Source organism: Petaurus breviceps, unplaced genomic scaffold (assembly GCF_028583685.1).
Source record: "Petaurus breviceps papuanus isolate PSGF00001 unplaced genomic scaffold, PetGlider_PUasm1.0 90760, whole genome shotgun sequence".
NCBI classification, from domain to species: domain Eukaryota; kingdom Metazoa; phylum Chordata; class Mammalia; order Diprotodontia; family Petauridae; genus Petaurus; species Petaurus breviceps.
In genome coordinates, this window is record NW_027187338.1 from 7418625 (window position 1) to 7443072 (window position 24448).

The 24448-nt window shown below is 44.7% G+C and overlaps 1 protein-coding gene across 1 annotated transcript in view; it reads left to right on the forward strand.

Moving 5' to 3' along the window:
- LOC138146256 (bone morphogenetic protein 8B-like) overlaps window positions 1-14306 on the forward strand; it is a 51837-nt gene extending 37531 nt beyond the window's left edge. The window contains exons 4-7 of the mRNA XM_069068011.1: window positions 2019-2213; window positions 2994-3073; window positions 8175-8285; window positions 12645-14306. Coding sequence (XP_068924112.1) covers window positions 2019-2213; window positions 2994-3073; window positions 8175-8285; window positions 12645-12794 — 536 coding nt within the window. The 3' untranslated portion in view covers window positions 12795-14306. The remainder of the gene's footprint in view (window positions 1-2018; window positions 2214-2993; window positions 3074-8174; window positions 8286-12644) is intronic.
- Window positions 14307-24448: the final 10142 nt, after the last annotated feature.

Here is a 24448-nt window from a genome sequence, read left to right on the forward strand (position 1 = left end):
ACAAATCATCTGCATTTCTTCATAATACTACCAAAACCCATCAGGAAGAGGTAGAAAGAAAAAATCCATTTAAAATAACTGCAGACAGTACAAAAGAAGTAAGAGTCTACCTGCCAAGGCACACACAGGAACTATATGAACACAATTATAAAATACATTTCATGCAAAATGCATTGGGAGGAACAGATGGTCAAGAACATGAAGGGAATCAATAAAAAAATGGGAAAGTAAACTGGCAAAAACATATCCCACACTATACTACAAAACTGTAATCATCAAAATAATTTAGTATTAGGTAAGAAATAGAGAGGTTAATTTAGTGGAAGAGATTAGGTACACAGTATTCCGAAGCAAAGATCCCAGCTATTGGGGAAAGATTTCACCATTTGACAAAAATAATTTGCTGGGAAAACTGCAAAAGAGTCTGCTAGAAACCAAGCTAGACCAACATTTCATAATGTATACCAAGATAAGCTCAAAATGGGTACAATATTTAAATATAAAGGGTGATATTATAAGCAAATTAGTGAAATAGGGGAGAAATTACTTGTTATATCTTTGGATAGGGGAATAGTTTATTATCAAACAATAGAAAGATTCCCAAGAGATAAAATGTATCACTTTTGATTACATGAAATTAAAAGGTTTTCAACAAACAAAACCAATGCATCTAAAAGAAAAAGAAAAGCAGAAAACTGGTGTGGGGGGTGGGGGGATCTTTGCAACAAGTTTTCCTGATAAAGGTCTCTAGAGAACATATTAAGAACTACAAGAATAACAGCCATTCCCCAATTGATAAATGGTCAAAGTATATGAACATGAAGTTTTCAGGGGAAGAAATTAAAGATGTCAATAGCCATATAAAAAATGCTCTAAATCACTATTAATTAGAAAAATGCAAATGAAGACAACTCTGAGGTACCACCTTTCACCCATTAGATTGGCTAGGATGACAAAAAAGGAAAATGACAAATGCTGGAGGGATGTGGGGAAACTGGTACACTAATGCACTGTTGGTGGATCTGTGAACTAGTCCACCCATTCTGGAAAGCAATTTGAAATTCTGGACAAAAAATTATTAAACTGTGTCTATTCTTTGGTCCAGTAATACTGCTACTAAAGCTATACCCCAGGGAGATCAAAGAAAGAGGAAAAGGACTCACATATACAAAAATATTTATATCAGCTCCTTTTGTGGTGGAAAAGAATGGAAACTGAGGGGATGCCCATTAATTGGGGAATGGCTGAGCAAGTTATGATATATGAATGTAAAGCAATACAATTGTGCTGTAAAAAATGATGAAGGGTATAGTTTCAGAAAAAAATAACTGGAAAAACCTGTATAAACTGATGAAAATGAAGCAAGTAGAACTCAGAGAATAATCTACACAGTAACAGCGATATTGTAAAGTTAATCATCTTTGAGACTTAGTAACTCTGATTAACACAATTACCCACCACAAATCCAAAGGACTCATGATAAAACATGCCACCCACCTCCAGATAGAGAACTGAGTCAAAGTATAGATTGAAGCCTATTTTTCCTCTTTCTTTCTTAAACATAGCTAATGTGGACATTTGTCTTGTATAATTATACATATTTGTATTGCATTTGTTTTTCTTACCTTCTCAACAGGCATGGGGGAAGAGAAAGGGAGGAAATTTGGAACTGAAAACAAAATTTAAGTCTCTATGCAAACAAAGAAGGATGAATCTTATAGACTGTGTAAGATGGATTGGAGGGGAACAAATGGAAAGAGGAAGACCCGTTAGGAGGCTATTGAGGTAGTCCAAGAGGGCAACAGAAAAAGCTGATGGCCATGGAAGTAGAGGAGAGGCATGTGTCCAAGAGAGATTTTGATGGAAGGCTCAGTGAAGAGTCGGTGACTGGTTGCAGATTTGGTAGTTGGTATGGCCCTGGTTCATCAGCTACATAGCATCCCTAGGGACTGTACTGTGATCTGATGTAAATCTATGCCCTCAGTAAACAACTGTGTTTTCTTTCCTGTATGTCTCAGGGCGAAGTGTTGATCCTGGATTAGCTGGACTGCTGGGTCGGCAGGGGCCACGCTCCAAACAACCTTTTATGGTCACTTTTTTCAGGGCAAATCAAAATCCCATCCGAGCTCCTCGGGCACTCAAGCAACTAAAGAAAAGGCAGCCGAAAAAAAGCAACGACCTCCCCCATCCAAACAAACTCCCAGGGATCTTTGGTAAGAGGCCAGAGGTGAAAGGCTCCCAGTATGAGTTAGAGATGCAGCAAATTCTTGTTTGGAGATCATAGAGCATGGCAGGAGAGTCCAGGAATAGTTTCCAAAACCCCATTATGCAGATGGAATAGGGATGTGCCAGACAGAACCAAGTCCCAAGAGTAACCAAAAATGGTGTTGATGCTTAAAGTTGCTTTAAAGTTTTAATGCACTTTATATTTAGTGTCTAATCCAGAATCATCCTGAGAGATAAGTAGCAAGTGTGTCATTAACCCCATTTTAAAGGTGAGGAAACTGAGGCACAGAGATGTTGAATGCTTTCCTTAGTGTTACACACCCGAAATGTGATGGATTCAGCAATAGAATTGAGGTCTCCTGATTCTAAGACCAACGTCCCATTTGGTCCAATTGACTTCCTCTCAGTAACCCTAGAGAGCAATAATGTCAAGTTTTTCAGTGTTTTAATAATTTTATAACTTTTAGTGACTTATTCATCATCCATGTGATGAAATAATTATAACCATTCACATTTAAATAAGACTTCAAGGTTTATAAAGGTCTTTCTTCATAACAACCCCACGAGGTTAGTAGTGCAGTATCATCCTTCCAATTTACAGATGGGAAAATTGAAGCCTAGAAAAGTAGGTGACAACCCAGGTTCAAAGTGATCTCTCTACCATGCCACACTGCCTCCCCCACACTGCCTTGGGAGGTCACATGCTTGTTGAACTATGTATGACCAACAGTATCCTGGAAAAGACATTTACCCTTCTCTTCCTCCAGATGACATCCATGCCGCCGAGGGCAGACAGGTTTGCAGGAGGCATGAGCTCTACGTTAGCTTTCAGGACCTTGGTTGGCTGGTAATTTCCCATCTCATTTATTAATTAAGAAATTCTTTTTAAAAATTGTACATACAAGATGTCAGAATGTTTTCTGCCCTCTCTGATCTATTCCGACATGAATGTGAGGCACAAGAAAGGATTGTGTATGAATGAAGCAGCTTTCTGGGGTGTGACCACTTGAAGGGAGGCCTTCCCAAACTGGGATGGGGTGCCCCAGGAGAGAGGTGTTGACACCCTACCAGAGAGTTGGAGGTGGAATGGCCCTCAATGATCCTCCAGCCTAAACAAAGCAGCTCATGACCTACCACGGACAGCTCCATACTCTGAAGTCTCAGCCAGAGACTTCTCCCTGCCTCAGGGACAGGGACCAGGCTCTGGGCAGACAGGGGGAAAACAGAAACAGGCAAGGAAGAAGAAGAGTCCATTATTGAGAAATGAGGAGCCTTTGATAGTAAAAGTTAAGATTGGAGAAAAGTTTGCTGTTATTTCCCTGCTGGTAGTCATCCCTCTAAGGTTACCTTCCTTCTATTATGTCTGTGTCTCCTATGCAACTATTCCTTTACATATTGTCCCCCCCACCAGAATGTAAGCTTTTGGGGGACCCTCTGTGCTTTTCCTGGCATCGCCAGTGCTAGGCCTCCCAGAGTAAACACTTAAGAAATGCTTGTTTACTGATTGATCAGTGGTCAACACCAGTGTATGGATTGGTTGTTGGGAAACCTAGATCTAGTCCAACCCCATCATTTTACATGTAGGGAAACTGAGTCCCAGAGAGGGGCATGGTTTTCACAAGCCACCAAACAAAGGAGTGGTAGAATGAAGATCGGAACCTAGTTCTCTTGACAGGTGCTTCACCCCTGGCATTGCCACTGTTCTAAGGAGGTAGATTTGGGTAAGAATTATTGAGCTAAGGATCCTTGTTCAGGAGTGTCTAAGAATACTCTCCTAGGGGACATTATTTACTCCAACCTAAGCAGTGACCTATGAGTCTGGGACAGAATGTCAGGGACTACCTTGACCCTCATATTTGACCCCTCACTCTAGGTCTTTGGGGCAATGGCCTAGGAAACATAGCCCTTCCTTGCTCACTTCTATCTTCCTTCCTTAATATCAAGGTATTAATATTGCTACCCCCTTTGTATTAGGCCCAGATAACCTCACACTTATACGATTGTAATAGTCTCCCAGTTCGTGTCCCTGCCCTCAGTTTCTCCCACTCTCCAATGTTCACCAGCTGCCAAAATAACCTTCCTTGTCCATGCATCGACTCCCCTGCTCAAAACCTTTCTGTGGCTTCCCGTTTTCCTGAGGATAATATACAACCAGCTGAGCCAGACACTGAAAGTCTGCCATAATCTACCAATCTGCTTTTCCAGATTTACTTCAGGCTCTTCTTCATTCATTCCAGGCTCTAGCCAGACTACACTAATTGTTTCCCTCCAGCTCTGGCCTTTCTCACATCCATACATTCGTGCAGCCTGGCCTGTGTGCCTGAAGCATTCGTCCTTCTCATCTCCTTTCTGAAATCCTTCCCTTTCTTCAAGATACTGCTCTGATGGTGTCTCTTCCGTGAAGCCTTCCTTAATTCCCTCCCCAGCTCCAGCGAGACATGATCTTTCCCTCTGGATGTTCTCCTTCCACACTTTGTCTGAATCTTTCCTTTGCCCCTAGCGGATTCTACGTTGTACCGCACTTATCGGTGCCTAAACCACAGCCTTTGTGCCCCTTTGTGACTCCTTGAGGCCAGGGACTGAGGAACCTCCATCTCTGTATACCCTGCACCTGCACCTTCTCCTGTCTGAATTGAATTAAGAGCAGTGTGCCCTCAGGCTGCTTGTCTTGCGGCCCAAACGCTCCCTTCGAAGTTGCTGTCAGTTTATTGCAAGTTCTACCCTCAGGAGGCTGTTGATTTCATCTGAAATATTTGGCATTCAGTGAAGCACCGCCCCTGGTTATGGCCTCATGGCCTGAGCAGCTCCTGAGCACAGTTCATCTAAGAGAGATGCTTTGCCACTCAAAACCCTGTGGTTTGTACAAAAAGATATTAAAAGACTGGAGCTTAGCAACAAAAAAGCACAATATTCAAAAGATGATACACATGCAGAACAAGATTTAAGAGTTGGAAAAAAAGGAAGCATTTATTAAGCACCTACTGTATGCCAAGTATAAAAGAGAAGGGAGAAGGAATCCCCTTCAGGGAAAGAAAGGTGAGACTGTCTCAGACTGGGAGTCATAATGATGCAGCCCTTTCTGCGTATGCCACCAACATGAAGGGAGGAGAATTCGGAGAGGTGAGGTTTCTCTAATGTTAGGACCTCCAGTCCAGCTGTGAGAAACAGAAAGACAGAGAGAGGAAGAGAAAGAAAGGAGAAAAAAGAGAATGAGAGAGAGGAGTAGAGAGAAAAGGAGGAAGAGAGAAATTGAGGAGAGAGGGGGGAGAAAGGGAATGAGAGAGATAGTGAAAGAGAGAGACAGAGAGAATGAGAAGAAAGACAAGGGTGGGAGGGAGAGAGAGAAGAGAGGGAAGGAGAGAAAGAGAGAGATTTCCTTATCTGGTATACAATGTCTACCCCACACCCAGGAGGATGTAAGCTGTTTGAGAGAAGAGACTTTTATTTTTGCCATAGGATCCTAGGTTTGGAGCTGGAGTGGACCTAGAGGTCATCAAATCCAACTCCTCCTTTTACAGATAAAGAAACCAAGGTCCAGTGAGGAGAATTGCCATGCCCCCAAAGCTAGCCTAAGGTAGCCTAAGTGGCAGAACTGGGATTTGAACCCAGATCCGTTAACTTCAAATCCATTGCTCTTCCCACAGTATTACAGTCCAAGTACAGTGTCCAGCATACAGTAGTCACCTATTAAATACTTCTTGAGTTGCACTGAGTGAAATCTCTCCCAGAGTTGATCTGTGGGATATGACTTCAGTGCAATTTGGTGGCAAAATCCCTTGTCTTCCTAGACATAGGGCACAATGGGGGCACAAGTATGAAGCCAGGAAAGCCCCAGGAGGAAAGCGTTTCCTCACCCTCCATGTCCACGTCATGCCTTCCTTCCACCCACACAAGCCCTTTTGACTTCCCAGTTCCCGAGAATGGTGAGTCTTTGTACACACCTCATTATTCCTATAGGGAGTGAATGAGGACACCTTCTTCTACCTAGTCAGAGAAAAGTTGACAGTCAGTTTGGGATGTCCTTCCATAGCCAGCCAACACAAGCAGAAAGCTGGCTTTCCATGACAGCCTCACATTCCTGAGCCTTGACTACCCCTAGTTCTTAGCAGGATAAAATCCATGCCAATATGTGTTTATTAAACACCTGCTGTGTATATATAAGTACTGCAATCAACTGCCTCAGCATCAGTGCTGTTATCAAGAAAAGGTTGTTGAGGGCCCTCTAGGTGGCACAGTGAATAGAGCACTGGCCCTGGAGTCAGGAGGATCTGAGTTCGAATGTAATCTCAGACACTTAACACTTACTAGCTGTGTGACCCTGGGCAAGTCACTTAACCCCAATTGCCCTGTCTTCCCCCCCTCCAAAAAAGCAAAAAGAGGGGAAAAAAGGTTGTCATTTTTAATGACACAGGGGACTTGTTTAAATTTGAATTTAAGACATCTTTCTTTCAAACCCTTCAGAATGTAAGTCAGCCATGTCTGCCCCTGGGGCTCACCACCACATCCTCTTGCTGGAAACCTGCAGATCCCAACTACTGGACCAGTCTGTGGGATTGTGCTCTCAGTTTTCAGAGAAGTCAGTCAATCAGCAAGGATGTATTAAGCACCTACTATGTGCCAGACACTGATCTAAATACAAAGATTAAAACAATTCTTACTCACAAGCTTATAATCTAATGGAAGAGGCAGCAAGTACATATAAGTATATATGAATATAAGAGTGAACCCTCATACAGTAGTGAGATCCCAGGTGGTTTAGGGAGGGACTCAGGAAAGGCTCCAAGCAGTGGACGGTGCCTGTGCTTTTTCTTTTTTTTTAATTTTTAGTTTTTAACATTGACTTCTGTAAGTTTTAAATTTTCTCTTCCTCCCTCCCTCCTCCCTCCCCAAGACAGTTTATAATCTGATATGCACTCTACACATGCATTCCTATGGAACACATTTTCACATTAGTCATGTTGCACAGAAGAATTATAGTGAATGGGAAAAACCATGAGAAAGAAAAAAACAAAACAAAATAGAAAATAGTCTGCTTTGCTCTGCATTCTGACTCCATAGTTCTTTCTCTGGATGGGGATGGCATTAGGTCCTTGGATTGCTGAAAAGGGCTAAGACTATCCAAATCAGTCATCACACACTGTGGCTGTTACTGTGTACAGTGTTCTCCTGATTCTGCTCACTTCACTCAGCATCCGTTCATATAAGTCTTTTCAGGCTTCTCTGAAGTCTGCCTGTTCATCATTTCTTATAGTACAATAGTATTCCATTACATCCATGTACCACAACTTCTTCAGCCATTCCCCAACTGATGAGCATCCCTTCAGTTACCAGTTCTTGGTCACCACAAAAAGAACTGCTATAACTATTTTTGTACATGTGGGTCCTTTTCCCACTTCTATGATCTCTTTGGGATACAGCCCTAGAAGTGGTATTGCTGGGTCAAAGGGTATGCACAGTTTTATAGCCCTTTGGGCGTAGTTCCTAATTGTTCTCCCGAATGGTTGGATCAGCTCGCAGTTCTGCCCCACAACATTGGAGTTCCTCTCCAACATTTGTCATTTTCCTGTTTTGCCATGTTAGCCTTTCTGATAGGTGTAATGTGGTACCTCAGAGTTGTTTTGATTTGCATCTCTCTAATCGATAGTGATTTTTACACTATCTAAGTATAAAGGCTGATACTATAAACAAATTAGGGACCTGTGCACAGAAGAAAGCACATCCCAGGTTCGTTCCCAGGCATGTGGCACAACAGAGACAGGAGATAGTGTTATGTATTAGGACCAGAGAGGGCAGATTGGCCAGTTCACACTGTGTGAGAGAGGGTGTAGTGTTTAGTTCCAATGAGATGATTTGTTCTGATGTGGTCAGAGCGGGTGGCCGGGTAGCTGGGTGGCTAGGTGCCTGGGTGACTGGGTGGCTGGCTAAATCGAAGTTCTCTCTCTCTCTAGGACTGGGTCATTGCACCTCAAGGGTACTCTGCCTACTACTGTGAGGGAGAGTGTGCCTTCCCACTGGACTCCTGCATGAATGCCACCAACCATGCCATTCTGCAGTCCCTGGTCAGTACCTGCCTTTCTCTTCCCAGTGAACCAGGCTGCTCACTCAATACAGTGTTCTCCTGGTTCTGCTCCCCTCACTCAGCATCCGTTCATATAAGAGAGGTTTTCTCATTCACTTGGCTTTGAGTCCTGATTCAGGCTAAAATGACATTGCAAATCTAGGAGGAAATTGAAGGAGAGACAGGCTCACCACAGCAGCATTAGAAGAAATATTATAGAATTAGTCCAAGTGAATCTGTCTTTTTTAACTGACTGTTTTGGTGTGAGAGTTTCTAAAATGGTCTTCACTGGTTGCTTCTTGACTCTGTAAACTTGCTGGCTTTACTTGAGATTTAACAGGTTTTAATGGTAAATAATAAGGCGCTTGCATTTACAAAGCACTATTAAATTCGGTCCTTACAACCAGGCATGTGAGGTAGGTAGTCAAAGTATTATTATCCCCATTTTTCAGATGAGGGAACTAAGGCTCACAGAGGGGAAGTAACTTTCCTAAGATCACTCAACCAGGAAAAGGCAGAGTCAGAATTCCTGATGCCAAGTCACATTCAACCAGATGATTTGAATCCTATAAGTATTTCTCTGGCAACCTTTTCTTTTTTTTCTTTTTGGAGGGGGAAAGTAGGGCACTTGGGGTTGAGTGACTTACCCAAGCTCACAGGGCTAGTTTTGTGTTATGTCTGAGTCTGGATTTGAACTCAGGTCCTCCTGACTCCAGGACCAGTGCTCTATTCACTGCACCACCTAGCCACCCCACTGGCAACCTTCTTAATGTGGTAGGAGGGAAAGAAGGAAAGAATAAAGGAGGGAAAGGAAAAAGGAAGGAGGAAAGAGAGAGAGGAAGGGGAAAAAAAAAGAAAAAGTGGAGGAAGAAGAGGTAGAAAAATAAAGAAGGAAGCATTTGTTGAGTTCTTGCTCCATGCCAGGAACTCAGAATGAAAACATAAGCAAAAAGACAACCCCTGTCCTCAAGGAGTTTACATTCTAATGGAGAAGACCACATAAAAGCAATATAGAGGAGGTGGTGGGAATAAAGCCATCTTGTTTCATAGCCTGAAACAATGTTTCTTTTCTTCATTCTCCTGAGACAAACTAATCTACCTTATATATTTGTGGGGGAAAGGAGAGAAGAGGGTCACTCCAAGCTCCCAGAAGATGCCCCAGCAGGGGCTAATCTGAGATGAATATAGAGAGCCTGAGGTCGGTTTGGCAGCACTGGTTTAGAGCTGGAAAGGACCTGTGAGGCCCAGGGCGGGGAGGGGGATCCCTAATTTTACAGACAAGGAAATTGAAGCCTACACAGGAGATGTGACTTTCCCGGGTTCATATACATTGTGTCCCCATCAGGATTATGCTTCCTGATCGCAGCATTGCTGATGTCCAAGACCTCTAGGTGGCGCCATGGTGCAAAAAGCACCCAGAAAAACTCAATCTTCATGAGTTCAAATCTGGCCTGACACTTACTAACTGGGTGACCCGGCCCAAGTCACTTAACCCTGTTTGCCTCAGTTTCCTCATCTGTCAAATGAACTGGATAAGGAAGTGACAAACCATTCCAGTATTTTGCCCAGAAAATCCCAAATGGGTTCACATAGAGTCAGACACGACTGAAAATGACTGAACTACAACAACAGATTGTCTGAGGCCAGAAAGAAGGAAGCAGACTCCTCATGCCCTGCACCAGCCCTACTAGGGGCAGGCACCAGCCTCTCAGACCAAGTGGATTTCCCCCTCATCCCCCATGGGTTTTGGGCTAGCTCAGTGTTTGCAGCAGTCACTCATCTGGTCTGTCCAGCAGTAGAACTTGCCAGGCTGCTGAGTTAGTGGAATATCCACAGGGCTGAGGCCAGCTCAGAGCGGAGGGAAGGTCATTCCCTCGATAAGAGATACAGAATCAAATAGCACACACTGCCGCCAGGCTGACTGTCTGAGGCCACTGGCCCTGAAAGAAGGCCTCATATCAAGCTGGAGCAAGGCTACCTCCCCTCACCTGGCCCTTTCCTGATGGGACTAGGGCCTGGCGGATGGTCGAGGGGCAGAGAGCCGCCCAGAGGCCTGTCTGGCCACAGGAGGGGCACCGCCTGCCACTGCCGCCGCCACCACGAGAAGGGTTCCAATGTAAACTGCAGCCCAGCCTGCCAGGAGTTTAGAATAAATATTTTCATGAAGGCTGAAAATAATCTACTCATTCAACCAGAGTCTTTTTTAAGGAAAGAACTGGTTTAGGGTGTAGTGGAAAGATCACTGACTGGACTTACAATCAGGACACCTGAGTTCATGCTTGGGCTGGGCCATTCGTGACCCACCTGACTTGGGGCAGGGCATTCCCCCTCTCTGAGCCTCAGTCTCTTCTTCTATGAAATGGACCTAATGAGCCCTCACTTGTCTCCCACTCAGGCTTTGTAAAGATCAAGTGAGATAAATGGAGGTAAAAGTGCCTGACCACAAAGTGCCCTGAATAGCTTGAGGGAATCTCCATCTTAACTGTCCTTATTGCTTCATTTAGATCCCAGAACCATGGAGCACTAAATGCTAGTAGGTACTTTATAAATGACTTATTGACCTGTTGCCTCTTCCCTTGATTCACTGTGGTGTGCAGAGATAATCCTGGCATACTCAGAGGCTTCATTAGGGGATGGCAGGCTCTGCACAATGCTGGAAGGGCTTTGAGAATGGGCCTAGTGAGGTCATCTAGGGCCCAGCTTGGCTAGCCACCAAGAGGTCAGCTCCCTAGTCATCCAGAGAAAGAATTCATTTGTCCAGGGCAACACTTGAAACCATGTAAGGCCTAGTTGGGATAGGGTCTGTGCTAATGACAGGAGTCCTCAAACCACTGAGATTATGGGTCTTCTAAAAATGAAAAAAAATATTGGGTTTAAAATGTGTTTTATTGACATCTTTGGTTTAGATCCCCCTCAGTTCCTAATCTATCCCTCTTATAATACAGTCATCCTCTGTGAATAAGAAAGGGGAGAAAGTTGGGTGCAGCAAAATTAATCAACATATCAGTGAGGTCCAACTGTATGTGCAGAGTCTACAACCCTGGTGTCAGCCTCTGCAAGATGAGAGTGAGGCATATTCTTACACCTCTTTGACAGGGGAGCTAAGCTTGGTCATTGTAATTACACAGAGCATAGACTGTGGAAGCAGAGGACCTGAGTGAGTGGGTTTAAAACTCACCTTTGACACTTACTACCTTTGTGACCTCAGGCATGATACTTACCTTCTCGAAGCCTCAGTTCCCTCATCTGTAAAACAATCCCTTCCAGCCCTGGTCTTTTGTTGTTGTTCTGTGGCATAAATCTCTTCTTGATCCCATTTGGGGTTTTCTTGGTAAAGATACTGGAGTGGTTTGCCATTTCCTTCTCCAGATCATTTTACAGATGAGGAAACTGAGGCTAACACAGTGAAGGGACTTGTCCCTCGTCACACAGCTAATAAGTGTCTGAGGCCAGATTTGAACTCACAGAGATGAGTCTTTCTGACTCTAAGCCTGGCACTCTGTGCACTATAGCTACCCTTGAATCTACTATCTATGCTCTTATTAATAGATAAAGGGTTATCTTCTTTTTTTATTTTATTTTTTTGCTTTTTGGAGGGCAGTTGAGGTTGTGACTTGCCCAAGGTCACACGGCTAGTTTTTGTGTTAAGTGTCTGAGGTCAGATTTGAACCCAGGTCCTCCTGACTCCAGGGCCAGTACTCTATTCACTGCACCACCTAGATGCCCCTTTTCTTTTTAAAAGGTTTTTTGATTGCAGAATTAAGTTTTTTTTCTATTTTCCATTGACATGGTCATAGTACGTGTTTACCTTATTCTGCTGGTATTGCTTATTTCACCCTGCATCAGTTCATATAAATCTTCCCATATTTAAGAACTATTTTTAAGAAAAGTTGAAAACTTCCCAGAGCCAGGGAGACAGAACTCACAATGACCACAACAATGCAAACAGAGAAAAGAACAAGAAAACAGTGGGCTATGAATGCTGTGAAATGACAGGGACTGAGCTTGACCCCAAAGAAGTGACACTTCTCCCTGCTCCTTTGCAGAAGTGGGAGTCCATGGGTGTGGAACACTGCAGATCACATACAACTTTTTCCATGTGTTGATTAGTTTTACTGAACTTCCTCTCCTTCCCCCTCTTTTATTTTATTCTTTATTGTAACAGGTGATTCTCTTGGGGGGAGAGAGGTTGGGAAATGTTAAGCAGGATTAAAAACAAAAAAAAAAAAGGATTTTGCAGGGTCGGGGAGAAAGTCATACCTTTATTTTCTCCTTCACTGAATGGCCTCTGGCCTGCTGGGAACATGCTGAGCAGCTCCTCCCAGGAAGGCCAAGCCTGCTGAATCCTCTGCCTCCATAGGTGCACCTGATGAAGCCCGACAGTGTCCCCAAGGCCTGCTGTGCTCCCACCAAACTGAGCGCCACCTCGGTCCTTTATTATGATACCAGCAACAATGTCATTCTCAAGAAACACCGGAATATGGTGGTGAAATCCTGCGGCTGTCACTGAGACCCCTCCAAGGGACCTGCAGCTCATGGACAAGCCCCATCACTGGTCTTCAGGCCAACTACCCAGAGCACCCACGTCAGGGAACCTTCTGCCCATCAATAAAGTAATACAAACCTCCCTGCTTCCAGATGAATGGATGGGTGGATTTCTAAAGGTTCTGGAAACACTCCAGAGGATTCCTGTTGACTGCAGGCCACTAACTGTGAAAGCCCCATAGCAAGGGGTGGGAGGGGTAGGAAGCTGCTGGCCATGGCCTTTTGGGATTCACAAGCTCTTGGGTGTGTGGGCTGCACTGTAAGCATTTAGTCCTGACAGTGAAGATTCTTCAGCTGGCAGATCGCCACTGATTTAGGAACTTAACTCACCATTAGCACTCCAGAGGCTGCCATTGGGCACATGGCTACAGACACCCAGCTAGTCATGGCCGCTGGCTTCCAGGAGGAGAATAGGGGCTCTTTGCCCCATCAGGATCCATTGTCAGAGAATGTGGATGAGAGCTCCAGAGCTGGAAGCCCAGCTCCCTCCTCTTACAGAAGATTGGCTAGTTAAGCGATAACAGACCCAATATATGCACCTTATGTAATTAGTGCCTTTGATGCAAATAATAATGACCCCCATTTGTATAGAGAGCATTTACAGTTTGCAGAAATCCTGTGCTATAGGAGTGGATCTGTTATATCCCATTTTGCAGATGAGGAAACTACAGCTCAGGGAAGGAGAGTGATTTCCTAGAGTAATAGCAAGGTAAGAGGCTGAACCAGGACTTGAACCCAAATCTCCTGACTCTCAATCCTATGTTCTTCCCACTGTTCCAACAGGATTTCTCTAGTTAATGCGGATTAAACAATTGAATTGGTTCACTGCTTTCTAAATATGCACCAGCCCTGTTTCTTGAAGGCCATTTTTTATTATTCAACTCAACAAACATTTATTGAGCACCTACTGTGTGCCAAGTGCGGGGGAGGTACAGACAAAGAGACAAAAACACAACAGTAGGGAAAGTCCCTGAAAGCCTCTCAGATTCCACCAAATGACTGGTTTTAGTCCTGGAGATACTCAGATCAGACACCAGTAAATGCTTTCAAGTTCAAGGCTGCCAATTTCCATGATGCTCTCAGGCAGTCTGGGAGGCAAGGGCCTCCCCTGGGAAGTTCTGTGGAGGTGCTGGGCCTGGTGGACAACAAGAGTGCCATCTCACTGCAGCCAACCTCCACAGACTGACCAAAAAAGGTCTCTGTTGGGATCGAATTGTGTTCAAAGTCTGTGTTTTCATTTGAATGAGCACATTAGTATAAAATTCTGGAGTCAGAAGGAACCACGGAGCCAAACTCCTATAGACTTTATCCTTAGCAGGTAATCAATACTTCCAGCACGGAGGGAGCAGCCTGTTCTCTTGAGGAATTATTGGACAAGTTTTGGCAAGATAGTAAAATGCTATTTGTATCACAAATCTCTGATCACTCCTATTAATGTTAGAGCTATATGTAAATAAAAGATGGGGGAAGGGACATGTATATGTGTGTGTGTTGGTCATTTGCAAGTCATGGAGGACTGTCCTTTCTGACTATAGAGGGATGGGCCAGATGGTCTTCTAAGGCCCCAGGAGTCCCCAGCTCCCAGTCTAGGCAGGAAAAAGAAGGATGCTGAACTGGCCTCCATTGGGACTTCACTTGGACTCTGATTTTAATTTCAAGAACAAGTTCGTTCATGAACTTCACACAAAAAGGGATGGGGAAGAACATTCCATTTAGGGATGACTACAGCAATGTGGTGCCCTCTGTTGGTGCCTAGGAGATAGTACTGTCTCAGAAATGGACAAACCAGCGTCCAGATGCCAGCCAGAAAGCCACTGATTGGAAATAGAAGGATCTTTACAGTTAGAAAGGACGTTGGATAAGAACCGCCTAATTCTCTGCCTTTTTTACAAGAGGGGAAGCTGAGACCCAGAAAGGTGAGGGCACCCACCCATGATACGAGGACTCGAACACAGTTCCACGGCTCCTAGTGTTTGTCCTTCCCCCCTCACTATATGGGGATTTTAAAGCTGAATGGGCCTTTAGAGACGATCTAGTGCGAGGCTTTCCTTTTACACAAATCCAGAGGATAGAAGATAACTTGCCCAAAGCTTCCCAGAGTGGGCTAGAATAGTGGGAGGGCTTGAATTTGAACCCAGGTCTTTGGCCTGCCCACCCAAGCCTCTTTCTACTCTACACAAAGAACCCAGGCTAAGCCATTCTCCCTCCTCTCCCCCCCACAAGCATTTCACCCCAAACTCACATGGGAGCATTGATGGCACCAAGGAGACATTACAGGGGCTGCTGATGGTTGCTAGATATTCTCACTCCACCTCAGAGTAGGTAAACATCACCCAGGGGTCTACAAAGCTGTCTTCCTAATGTTACTTAATGTAAAAAAAAAATACAGAAGAGGGAAAAAGGAAATTTCTGAAGAGAAGCCTGATTTTAGAAAGACCAAAGTGCTTTTTGTGTTCTATATTCTTTTATCTGAACTACCAATTCCCCAATTATGGGTCCCTGTCATCCACGATGGCCCAGAGGCAAGTGGCAGAGCCAGCCTGACTCATGCATTTGATTCAAGGCTCAGAACCCGGGTCCATGTCATGACTGCTCATTCCTGCTGAGTCCATTTGTGCCCACATAGGACAGGAAGAATTTGAGGTGGCCAAGACTGGGCATTTCCCTAAGTGTCTGGCTTATCCCTATTTCCCTCTCCCAGCATCTTGATTGTGTAAACCAGTCTGGGCCATGGGAAGCCCCGTACTGAATTCAGTGTGTTACTAAGCTGGAGTCATCCAAGTCTGAAGACCTTGTGTTGAGTGGAATGAGAATGAGCCCTGGAAAGCCATTCCAGGTCCTGGCCCCATTCCCTGGTGGCCATTGAGGCAAGCGAAATGCAGACAGATCAGCCAAGCCTCAAATGCATTGTTTCTAAGAAGGAGCTTCAGTGAAAGAGACTGCCCCCAGTTTGTGAGCTGGACTTCTCAGCAGGAGAAGGTCATGGGAAAGGCCTGAGGGGCCTGTGCACTTAGCAACCTGGCCTTTTGAGGAACTGTCCCTGTCCAAACAAACTGTGGTCCAGGCCAAGTACAGCAGGGTGGCCTAGAAAGAGTACTGCATGCAGAGACTCAGGGAAACTGACCACCCCCCAGTCCTGTGCCTGCCTCTGCCCTTAAAGAGGGCTGCAGTTGGAGTCACAGGACCTGGGTTCCAGTCCTGACTCTCTTACTAACCATGTGACCTTGGGCAAGTCATTTACACTCTGGGCCTCAGTTTTTATTTGCAAAAGGAGTGGATTGAACCGTATGGCATCTAAGGTCTTAGCCAGCCCTAAAGGATCTCTGGGGCCCTGAGTCTCAATTTCTTCCTCTGTGAGGGGACTGAATTGTATTTTCTCTGAGCTCCATCTGACATTCCATGTTCTAAAGCCCCTCCCAGCTCTGACTTCCTGTTCTAATGACCTTCCCAGCTCTGACATCCTGTGTTCTAATGGCCCTCCCTGCTCTGACATTCTGTATTCTAAGGCCCTCCTAGTCCTGATATTCTGTGTTCTAAGGGCCCTCCCAGGCCTGACATTCAGTCTCTTGGGACAGAATATAGGTCTTTGGGGAGGAGGTGATATGCAACCACACCTATGTTTCTTTCCTGCACAACCAGACTTCTCTCTGGAGCAGGGAGACCAGACTATGTCCACATGTAATCCTCACTATAGGGCGGTAGGTTAGGGATGTGGACTCCGCTGGCATAGAACTCCTCTTTTTGCTGGGGACTAAGATCTGTGGCTTTCTAGTTTATTTTTCGGAGGCCATAAGGTCTACTAAGCAGCTGCTATGAACATACTCATTGTCACAGCAGGAACTGAGCTTGACGCGAAGGACCATAATAGCAAATAAAGTATCAAAGGGAAGAGTGGCTGTTGTTCCGCCCTCACCTGGTCCTCTGAACAGCCCAAGGTGTCCTTCAAGGGCCGCTGTGATCCACCATGTTCTTGATAACATCACATATGACAGGGTTTTCCAGTTCAGATAACGACAAATACATTTGGGATGAGAATATGGAAGGCTGCCTTTAACCTTCCCATTAAGCTCTGGAACGACCTTGGCCATAGCCTTATTATAGCCCCATTGGGATCAGGAATGATGTTTCAGCAGCATAAGCCCATTATGCCACAGTCTGCCAGAGGGGCCACATATTGTCTTCTGGGTAGCAGTAATAGCATGAATGGCATGGTGGCCATGAGTCCTTCCACAATGCCAGAGTTCTCATGGATTTCATCCCTTGACCAATCTTTGGACTTGAAAGTAGAACAGCAGACTACGTTGGGCCCTAACAGCCAAACTGATGCTTAGACAACTTGCTAAAGGTTTAGAAGCAGGTTCCATGTTATTTCTCATGGCACCAGCTCAGGAGAGCCAGGACTTTTTATACCACTGTGTGCTATTCCCTTCCCCTTACCAGCTACTTGATTCAGAAACAGATTTACATCCTTTTAGAGGAACTTTTGATTATTATCTCTATGAAAAGAATACAGATCAAGAATGTTCACAATTGAACTGGTCCAACCAGTCTGGAAGACAATTTGGAACTACACCCAAAGGCCTAAAAAACTGTGCATACCCTTTGACCCAGCAATACTAGATCTGTACCCCAAAGCAATCAAAGAAAAAGGAAAAGGACCTAAGTGTTCAAAAATGTTCACAACGGCTCTTTTCATGGCAACAGAGCATTGGAAATTGAGAGGACACCTCTCAGTTGGGGAAGAGGTGAACAAGTTGTGGTGAACATACGATTGTGATGGAATACTATTGTGCTATATAGAAGAAAGAACAAGGGGGATGGTTTCAGAAAAACCTGGGAAGATTTAAATGAACTGATACAAAGTGCAATAAACAGAACAAGAAGAACATTGTACACAGTATCAACGATAATGTGATAATCAACTGGGAAAGACTTAGTTACTCTGATCCAGACAGTGATCCAAGACAATTCCAAAGGACCAATGTTAAAAAAAAATGCTCCCCACCTCCAGGGAGAGAACTGATGAACTCTGATGAATGAAAGAAGCAGACTTTATTTGCTGTCTTTATGTTTCTTGCTTTTTGTTTTTGTTGTGGCTCTTTTACAACATGGCTAACTTGGAAACGTAATCCGCATGACTTCACATGTATAATTGATATCATATTGCTTGCCTTCTCAAAAGATGGGGAGGGAGAAAATTTGTTACTCAAAATTTTCAAAAATGAATGTTAGAAAATTTCTTACATGTAATTGGGAAATATTTAAAGAAATAAAAATATATATTTTAAAATGAACATTATAAATAAATAAATAAAATATTTACAATCCACAGAAAGGAAATGGTTTTCTGCACATGCCAAACCCACCAAACAAGCCTCTATCTTTGTTAGTCAATAAATATTTATTAAGCACCTATTAGGTACCAAATGCAAGGCAGCTGGGTGGCACAGGGGACTGAGTTCAAATCTTGCTTCAGATACTTACTACCTGTATGAACTTTGGCAAGTTACTCAACCCCAATTGCCTACAAAAATAAAAACAAATAGAAATTACAAGGTAGCTGCCTTAAATGAGGCATCTAGGAGAAGTTCTCTGGAGAGATGCTCACCCTCCATCCTCTCAAATCAGAGAGAGGACGAAGAGCCCTGGGAGCAGAGGGTGCCTAGAAGGAGTGAGTTTCAAGACTGATGTGATCAAGGGGCAGCTAGGTGGCTCAATGAATAGAGCATCGGCCCTGGAATCAGGAGGACCTGAGGTCAAATCCAGCCTCAGACACTTAACACTTACGAGCTGTGTGACCTTGGCTAAGTCACGTAACCCTGATTGGCCTGCCTTTCCCCCTGGAAAAAAAACAACAACAACAAAAAACAAAAAACTGATGTGATCTTGTAGGAAGGTGAATTAGAACCTCAAATATAACCCAGAGATGGCTGCTGGGTCTGGCATATACAGACACCTGGTAAATCTTAGTGAAATGGAACTGAGTTAAGAAACTGTGCTGCATAGTAAGAATAAAAACTTTCTTCTCTCTCCACAAGTACTGGTGAGTTTGTCGGACCAGTCCAGAGATGCCGGTTGTTATAATGTATGAGCCGGGAGTCTAGGGTTCTTCAGCACGTGCGTACCCAACCACCTGCCTCATTTGGCTACTGTGGATTCAGCCAAGTCATGGGTAAAACTGGGCTCATGGCTCATGGGAGAGGGGAACCCTGAAAGCCACCAGGTTAGAGCTGAGCCCAGCACCCTCTGGTGAGCATTAGGCTCTCAACTTACATGTGTGCTGTCTCTCCTTGGAAACTTATTTGAACCAAATATAAATTGAAGGGAGGAGGTGTCTGCACTAGGCAGTCCTTAAAAAGAAAAAGAAAAACCGGAGCTAAGCCACAGGATGAATATTTGGAAACCGCAACTGACAGACACACATGTGGATGGAAGAATAGGAGACCCTGTGCTCTAGTGAAGGCCCCATGAAAGGCAGGAAATGGAGGACAGCCAAAATGCTATAGTCACTGGGGCTGCCTATAGGGTTAGGCAAAGGCATTCATTTGGTTGAGAGCCAGAACTTGAACACAGGGTCTTTGACTTGGGCCAGAACTCATTCCAGTAAGACTGACTGTCCTCTACTTTCCAGCCAAACATCATCTCTCTACCTCCATTTGGCTGATTATGGTCCCAATACGTTTTTCTGTTCTACTTTCAAATCCAAGGATTTTCCAAGCAGGGAAAAAGTGAGAAAGGGAGCTGAAAACAAGAATGAGAAGGAAGGTTCCCCATAAACATCTCCCCCCAACAATAACTTCCCCAGGATCTCCATTAAACCACAGGATTGAGAGCTAGTCAGGACCCTGGAGATCATCCAGAGTCAACTCTGTCACCCACAGGAGAAGACTGAGGCCCAGAGGGACAAGGGTCAAGGTCACATGCAGTCCATAAACAGCATAACCAAGATTTTGAAACACCTTGAATCTGGGTTTCAAAGAGAGGAATCTGTGTCCAAGGTCACGCAGATGTTGAGCAGCAGAGGGGACTATAAGCTCCTTAGGGCCTCTGACTCTACTACATTGGGTGTCCCTGATCAGGAGGTCGGTGATTCTGAAACCCTGGGCCGCTGCAGGACACAGGGGAGCTTAAGCACCCAGGTTTTTAGAAGCATTTCATTCCTCAGTAAATTACTTTGGGATAAGGACCCCACCCAGCAGGCGGGCAGTGACAGGTGGTGATTACCCAGGAGATGGGGAAGGCGTTGGCCCCATGAGCTGCCCTCCTTGCCCTACCACCATTCCCGGAAGCAGCTGGTCCCTGTACAGGGCTAAAGGGAGGCTGGTTGATTTGATTTCTGGTCCGTGAAGCCTATAATTTATGCCGTGGGCAGACAGAGCACGGCGGCATCACCCTGGAGAGGCTCTCTCCAGTGAAGTGTGACCTATTCCAGCCCACCAGCCTGATCCTGATGAGAGAGCCCAGAATGCACAGGCATCCTAACAGTCAGTTTCACTTTCTGAACCCAAAGCTTGGCATCTGAGGGAGGAGAGGGATCCCATACCGGAATGACTGTCATCATCATCAACAAGCCTATTAAGTTTCTCTTATATGCCAGCCACTGTGCCAAACAGTGAAGATACAGAGAAAGGCAAAAATACTCCCTGTCCTCGAGGCACTCACATCCTAATGGGGAGACAACACACAGTGTACAGACAAGGTATGCACGGAGTGGGTAGGAGGCGGCTTCTCCATGTTGGTCCAATCTGCCAAATTGCTTTCTCCTTTTTGTTTAAAAAAGAAAATCCTTGGTTTTAAGGCAGATGCACTAGGAGAAAGTGAAGGCAAGTCCAAACACAAAATATCAAGGCAAATCTATTTTCAAAGAGTGGTGGAAGGAAGCAGCTTCTACCCCATAGGACACACCCCAAGGGCAGCACCAGATCCCCCCACCTCATCTCCATAACTGAGCTGCTGCTCCCCTCATGGGGCATAGAAGGAGCAGCTATGAATTCAATTTACAGATTCTAGAGAAGGATGGGTACTCAAGAGACCCCACTGCAGATAAGACGTCATCATCCCATTGAGCAGAAGAAGAGATTGGGGACCAGACAAGGCATGCTTTGCCCAGGAGCACACATATGGTTGAGCCTCGGTCACATGCAGGTCTGGGAAAGGTGGAAAGCCTCAAGGGATCAAGAAGAGAAGGTAAAGTGCAGGAAGAGCCTCTGATCTCTGAACATGTTCATGCTTTCCCAGCTACAGGCCTTTGCTCACATTCATACACTTTCCCTCTGGCCAGAAAAGCTTAGCCCGGAGGAAACGGAGGGGAAACATAATTGCTGTCTTCAGATACCCGATGGGTCACCATGTGAAAGAGGGGTCAGGTCTGCTCTGCTGGGTCTGGATTCAGCTGGCCTCGGATGCCTCCTAGCCGAGTGACTCAGGGTGAGTCACCTGCCTCAGTGTCCTAACCATAAAATGAGGATAATAAGAGCACCTATCCCCCAGGGCTATTGTGAAGGTCAGATGAGACAATATTTGGAAAGTGTTTAGCACAGTGGACACCATTAAATGCTTGTTTCTCTCCTTTTCCCCTTCTTTCTTTCAGAGGTCAGAACCAAAATGGCAGCAGTTACATATTTGAATTCAGTAGAATGGAGACCTTCCTAACAGTGAGGAATGTCTTTGAGAAGTAGTGAGCACCTTTTTGCTGAAGGTGTGTAAGCAGAAGGCTGGAGAGCAGCCCATCAGGACTACCAAAGAGGGTTTCAGATGGATGTTGGATTAGATGATCTTCAGGTTCCAAGCCCCATCCCCCCATCCCAAAATCCTATCCTGGTTTCGAATCCTGCCCTGTGGCCAATCATGTCTAAACTTCTAAGTAGGGACTGAATTATCTGTAGAATGAGAGTAATACTTGTCAGATTAAGGTGACTTATTGCATAAACTTAGACGAATCAGATTTGCACCAGTAAGGAGGATGGTATAAACACAGTATGAGAGGCAGTGGGGTTTAGTTGGCAGAAAGCCATCCTGGGAGGTAAGCTCTAGGTTCAAGTTTCAGCTTCTGGACCTCAGACAGGTCACCAGCCTTTTCAGTGCTCTGGGCAATTCCCTAAATCTGTAAATTACAGAGAGGATGCTGAAGATCAGTAGAGGAAGTTTTCACAGAGGAAGCTCCTATTTTAGGCACACAGGCCAAAAAAGAAAAAAAAAAGCCCAACTAGAAAAAAACTAAAAAGCTCACCATCACAGTGTGAGGATCCTATAGTCTATGGAATATGCTGGACTGAATTTTGAATTTGGGAGAGGAGTTAGAAAAGAATTAAAAGTGCATAGGGAGCAACTAGGTGGTACAGGGGATACAGCACCAGCCCTGGAATCAAGAGGACCTTAGTTCAAATCTGACCTTAGATGCTGACTAGCTGTGTGACCCTGGACAAGTCACTTGACCCCATTGCCTCCAGAAAAAAAAAGTGCATGAAAACTCTAAATATGCAGTTAATTTCTGACAAGGTTGATACACCAGGCCCTCTGGAATGCCTGCTTCATAGATAACAAACTTGATTCCATATTCAATCTCTTTCTATCTTCTGGCTCTCAGAGACCTGAGACCTGACTCTCTCCTGATGGCATAACCTTCCTGGTCCTTTTTTAGTGCTGGTTATTCTTTGACTCATTCCTCTGATTCATTGATTGAGCTGGGGAAGGCAGAATAGCCCTTGCTCATCACTGCCATTTCTAGGTTCTCCCTCCACCACAAATAATCACTACTCTCTCCCCCTTTGATTTTCTCTTAAGCCATATCTACAACCCAATCAGAATTCTGGCAGCTGTTGTGTACTGATCTTCTTGCATCAATGAATTCAATGTCTGGTTCATAATCTCTCTCTCCTTCCCAGCTCTTGCCCTCATACTAGGGGACTTCAGCATATATTTGGATCCCCCATCAAGTACCTATCTCATAGTTCCTCAATTGACTCATTTTCCATGACTTATTTTTCCATCCCATCTCAGTCATACACAAAGGTGCTGGTCCCCTTGGTCACCCAAAATGGACACTTCCATGCTCAAGAACTCTGCAGTTCCCTTATCCAATCATAATCTATCATCATTCCACCTCTCCCTCTGCCTTGCTACAAACTCTCTTCTTTGTCTATATTGTGACCTCTAACCCTTCATCCCCCAAATTCTTTCCCAGGCCATTGTAGAGAACTTCCAGGAGTTCCCTGGCTCCGCTAATGAAATGTTCCCCTCCCCTATACTATTATCTGAAAGGTTACAGGGCAGATAAGCAGGAGGACATATAACCTTGTTTGGATGTAGAGAACTTTTGGGGTCCCTTGGCCCCACTAAGGGAATATTCCCCTAACCTATACAATTATCTACAAGGTTACAGGGCAGATAAGCAAGAAGGCATGTAATCTTTTTCTGTTTATGCCTCCAGATATGGTCCTATATTACCCTAATAAATAATTAACCTTAAGCAAGGGTAAATAGTAAACAAGATCAAGGGAAGGTCCTTGTACATTGTCTGAATTCTTTTGGGTCACATAGACCTTCTGTTGGGGGACGTATAAACTCTGTGAGCCCCTTGTATCTTTGGCTTTATATGAAATGGTCCTGTAATAAACAGACTATTGATTACACCCGTCTCATTATTCTCACCACTCTCTAGCCCACCAGCTGCGCTGGCCACGGTAAGTGGTGACCAACGTGGGGCATCAGGACTGCTGTTGAGTCTCTAGTGACGGATCCCCAGGATTTGCCGGCAGGAAGCGGGCCTGCATGAAATCCGAGGGACAAGGGATTTCTTTCAAGGTAAGGGGAAGGCTCTAGAAGAGCATTTGTTGGCGCGCTCAATTTTCATAATCAACACTACCTACATTCTCCTCCTTTCTCCATCTTGACCATTTGGTGAATCAGTTCAATTTACACTGTCCTCTTGTTTTGAGTCTCCTGTCCTTTTGTCTTACAACAGAACATGCCCTGCTGAGTCTCAGCCTGGGATCATTCCCACCATCCACTGCCTTTGATCCTAGACATGTGCCACCAAACAAAGTTGGAGAAAATCATGAAACTGTTGACTGGATCCACTACAGATGTGTTACATAACCTCAACTGGACCTTCACTACTTCTGGGCAATCCTACTATACTTCCCTTATCTCTTCACCACCTCACTCTTCCAAAACTTTTCATTCCTCCTCCACCCTCCCATGGCTTCCTCTCTCCCCACCATCTTCTCACTTGAGAGATTTGCCTCATAGTTTACTGAAAAAATTGAGATCATTCTGAGTGCTCCCTCTTCCTTCTCCTCATCTCCCATCACTCAGATGTTTTCTGCCACCATCTCCTCTATCAGTCCTGTCTCACCTAATGAGGTGGCCTTTCTCCTACATCCTTGGTGCAGGCCCTCATCACTTTATTCCTGGACTATTGCAATAGCTTACTGTTTGTTTTCTGGAACTCAACATTCTCCCCACTCCAGACTGTCTCCACTCAGTTACTAAAGTGATCTTACTTAAGTGTAGGTCTGATTCAATGAACGTCAGTGACTCCCTATCAGCTCCAGGATCAAATATAAAGACCTCTATTTGGTGTTCAAAGTTTTATATAACTTGCCTTCTCCATTTCTA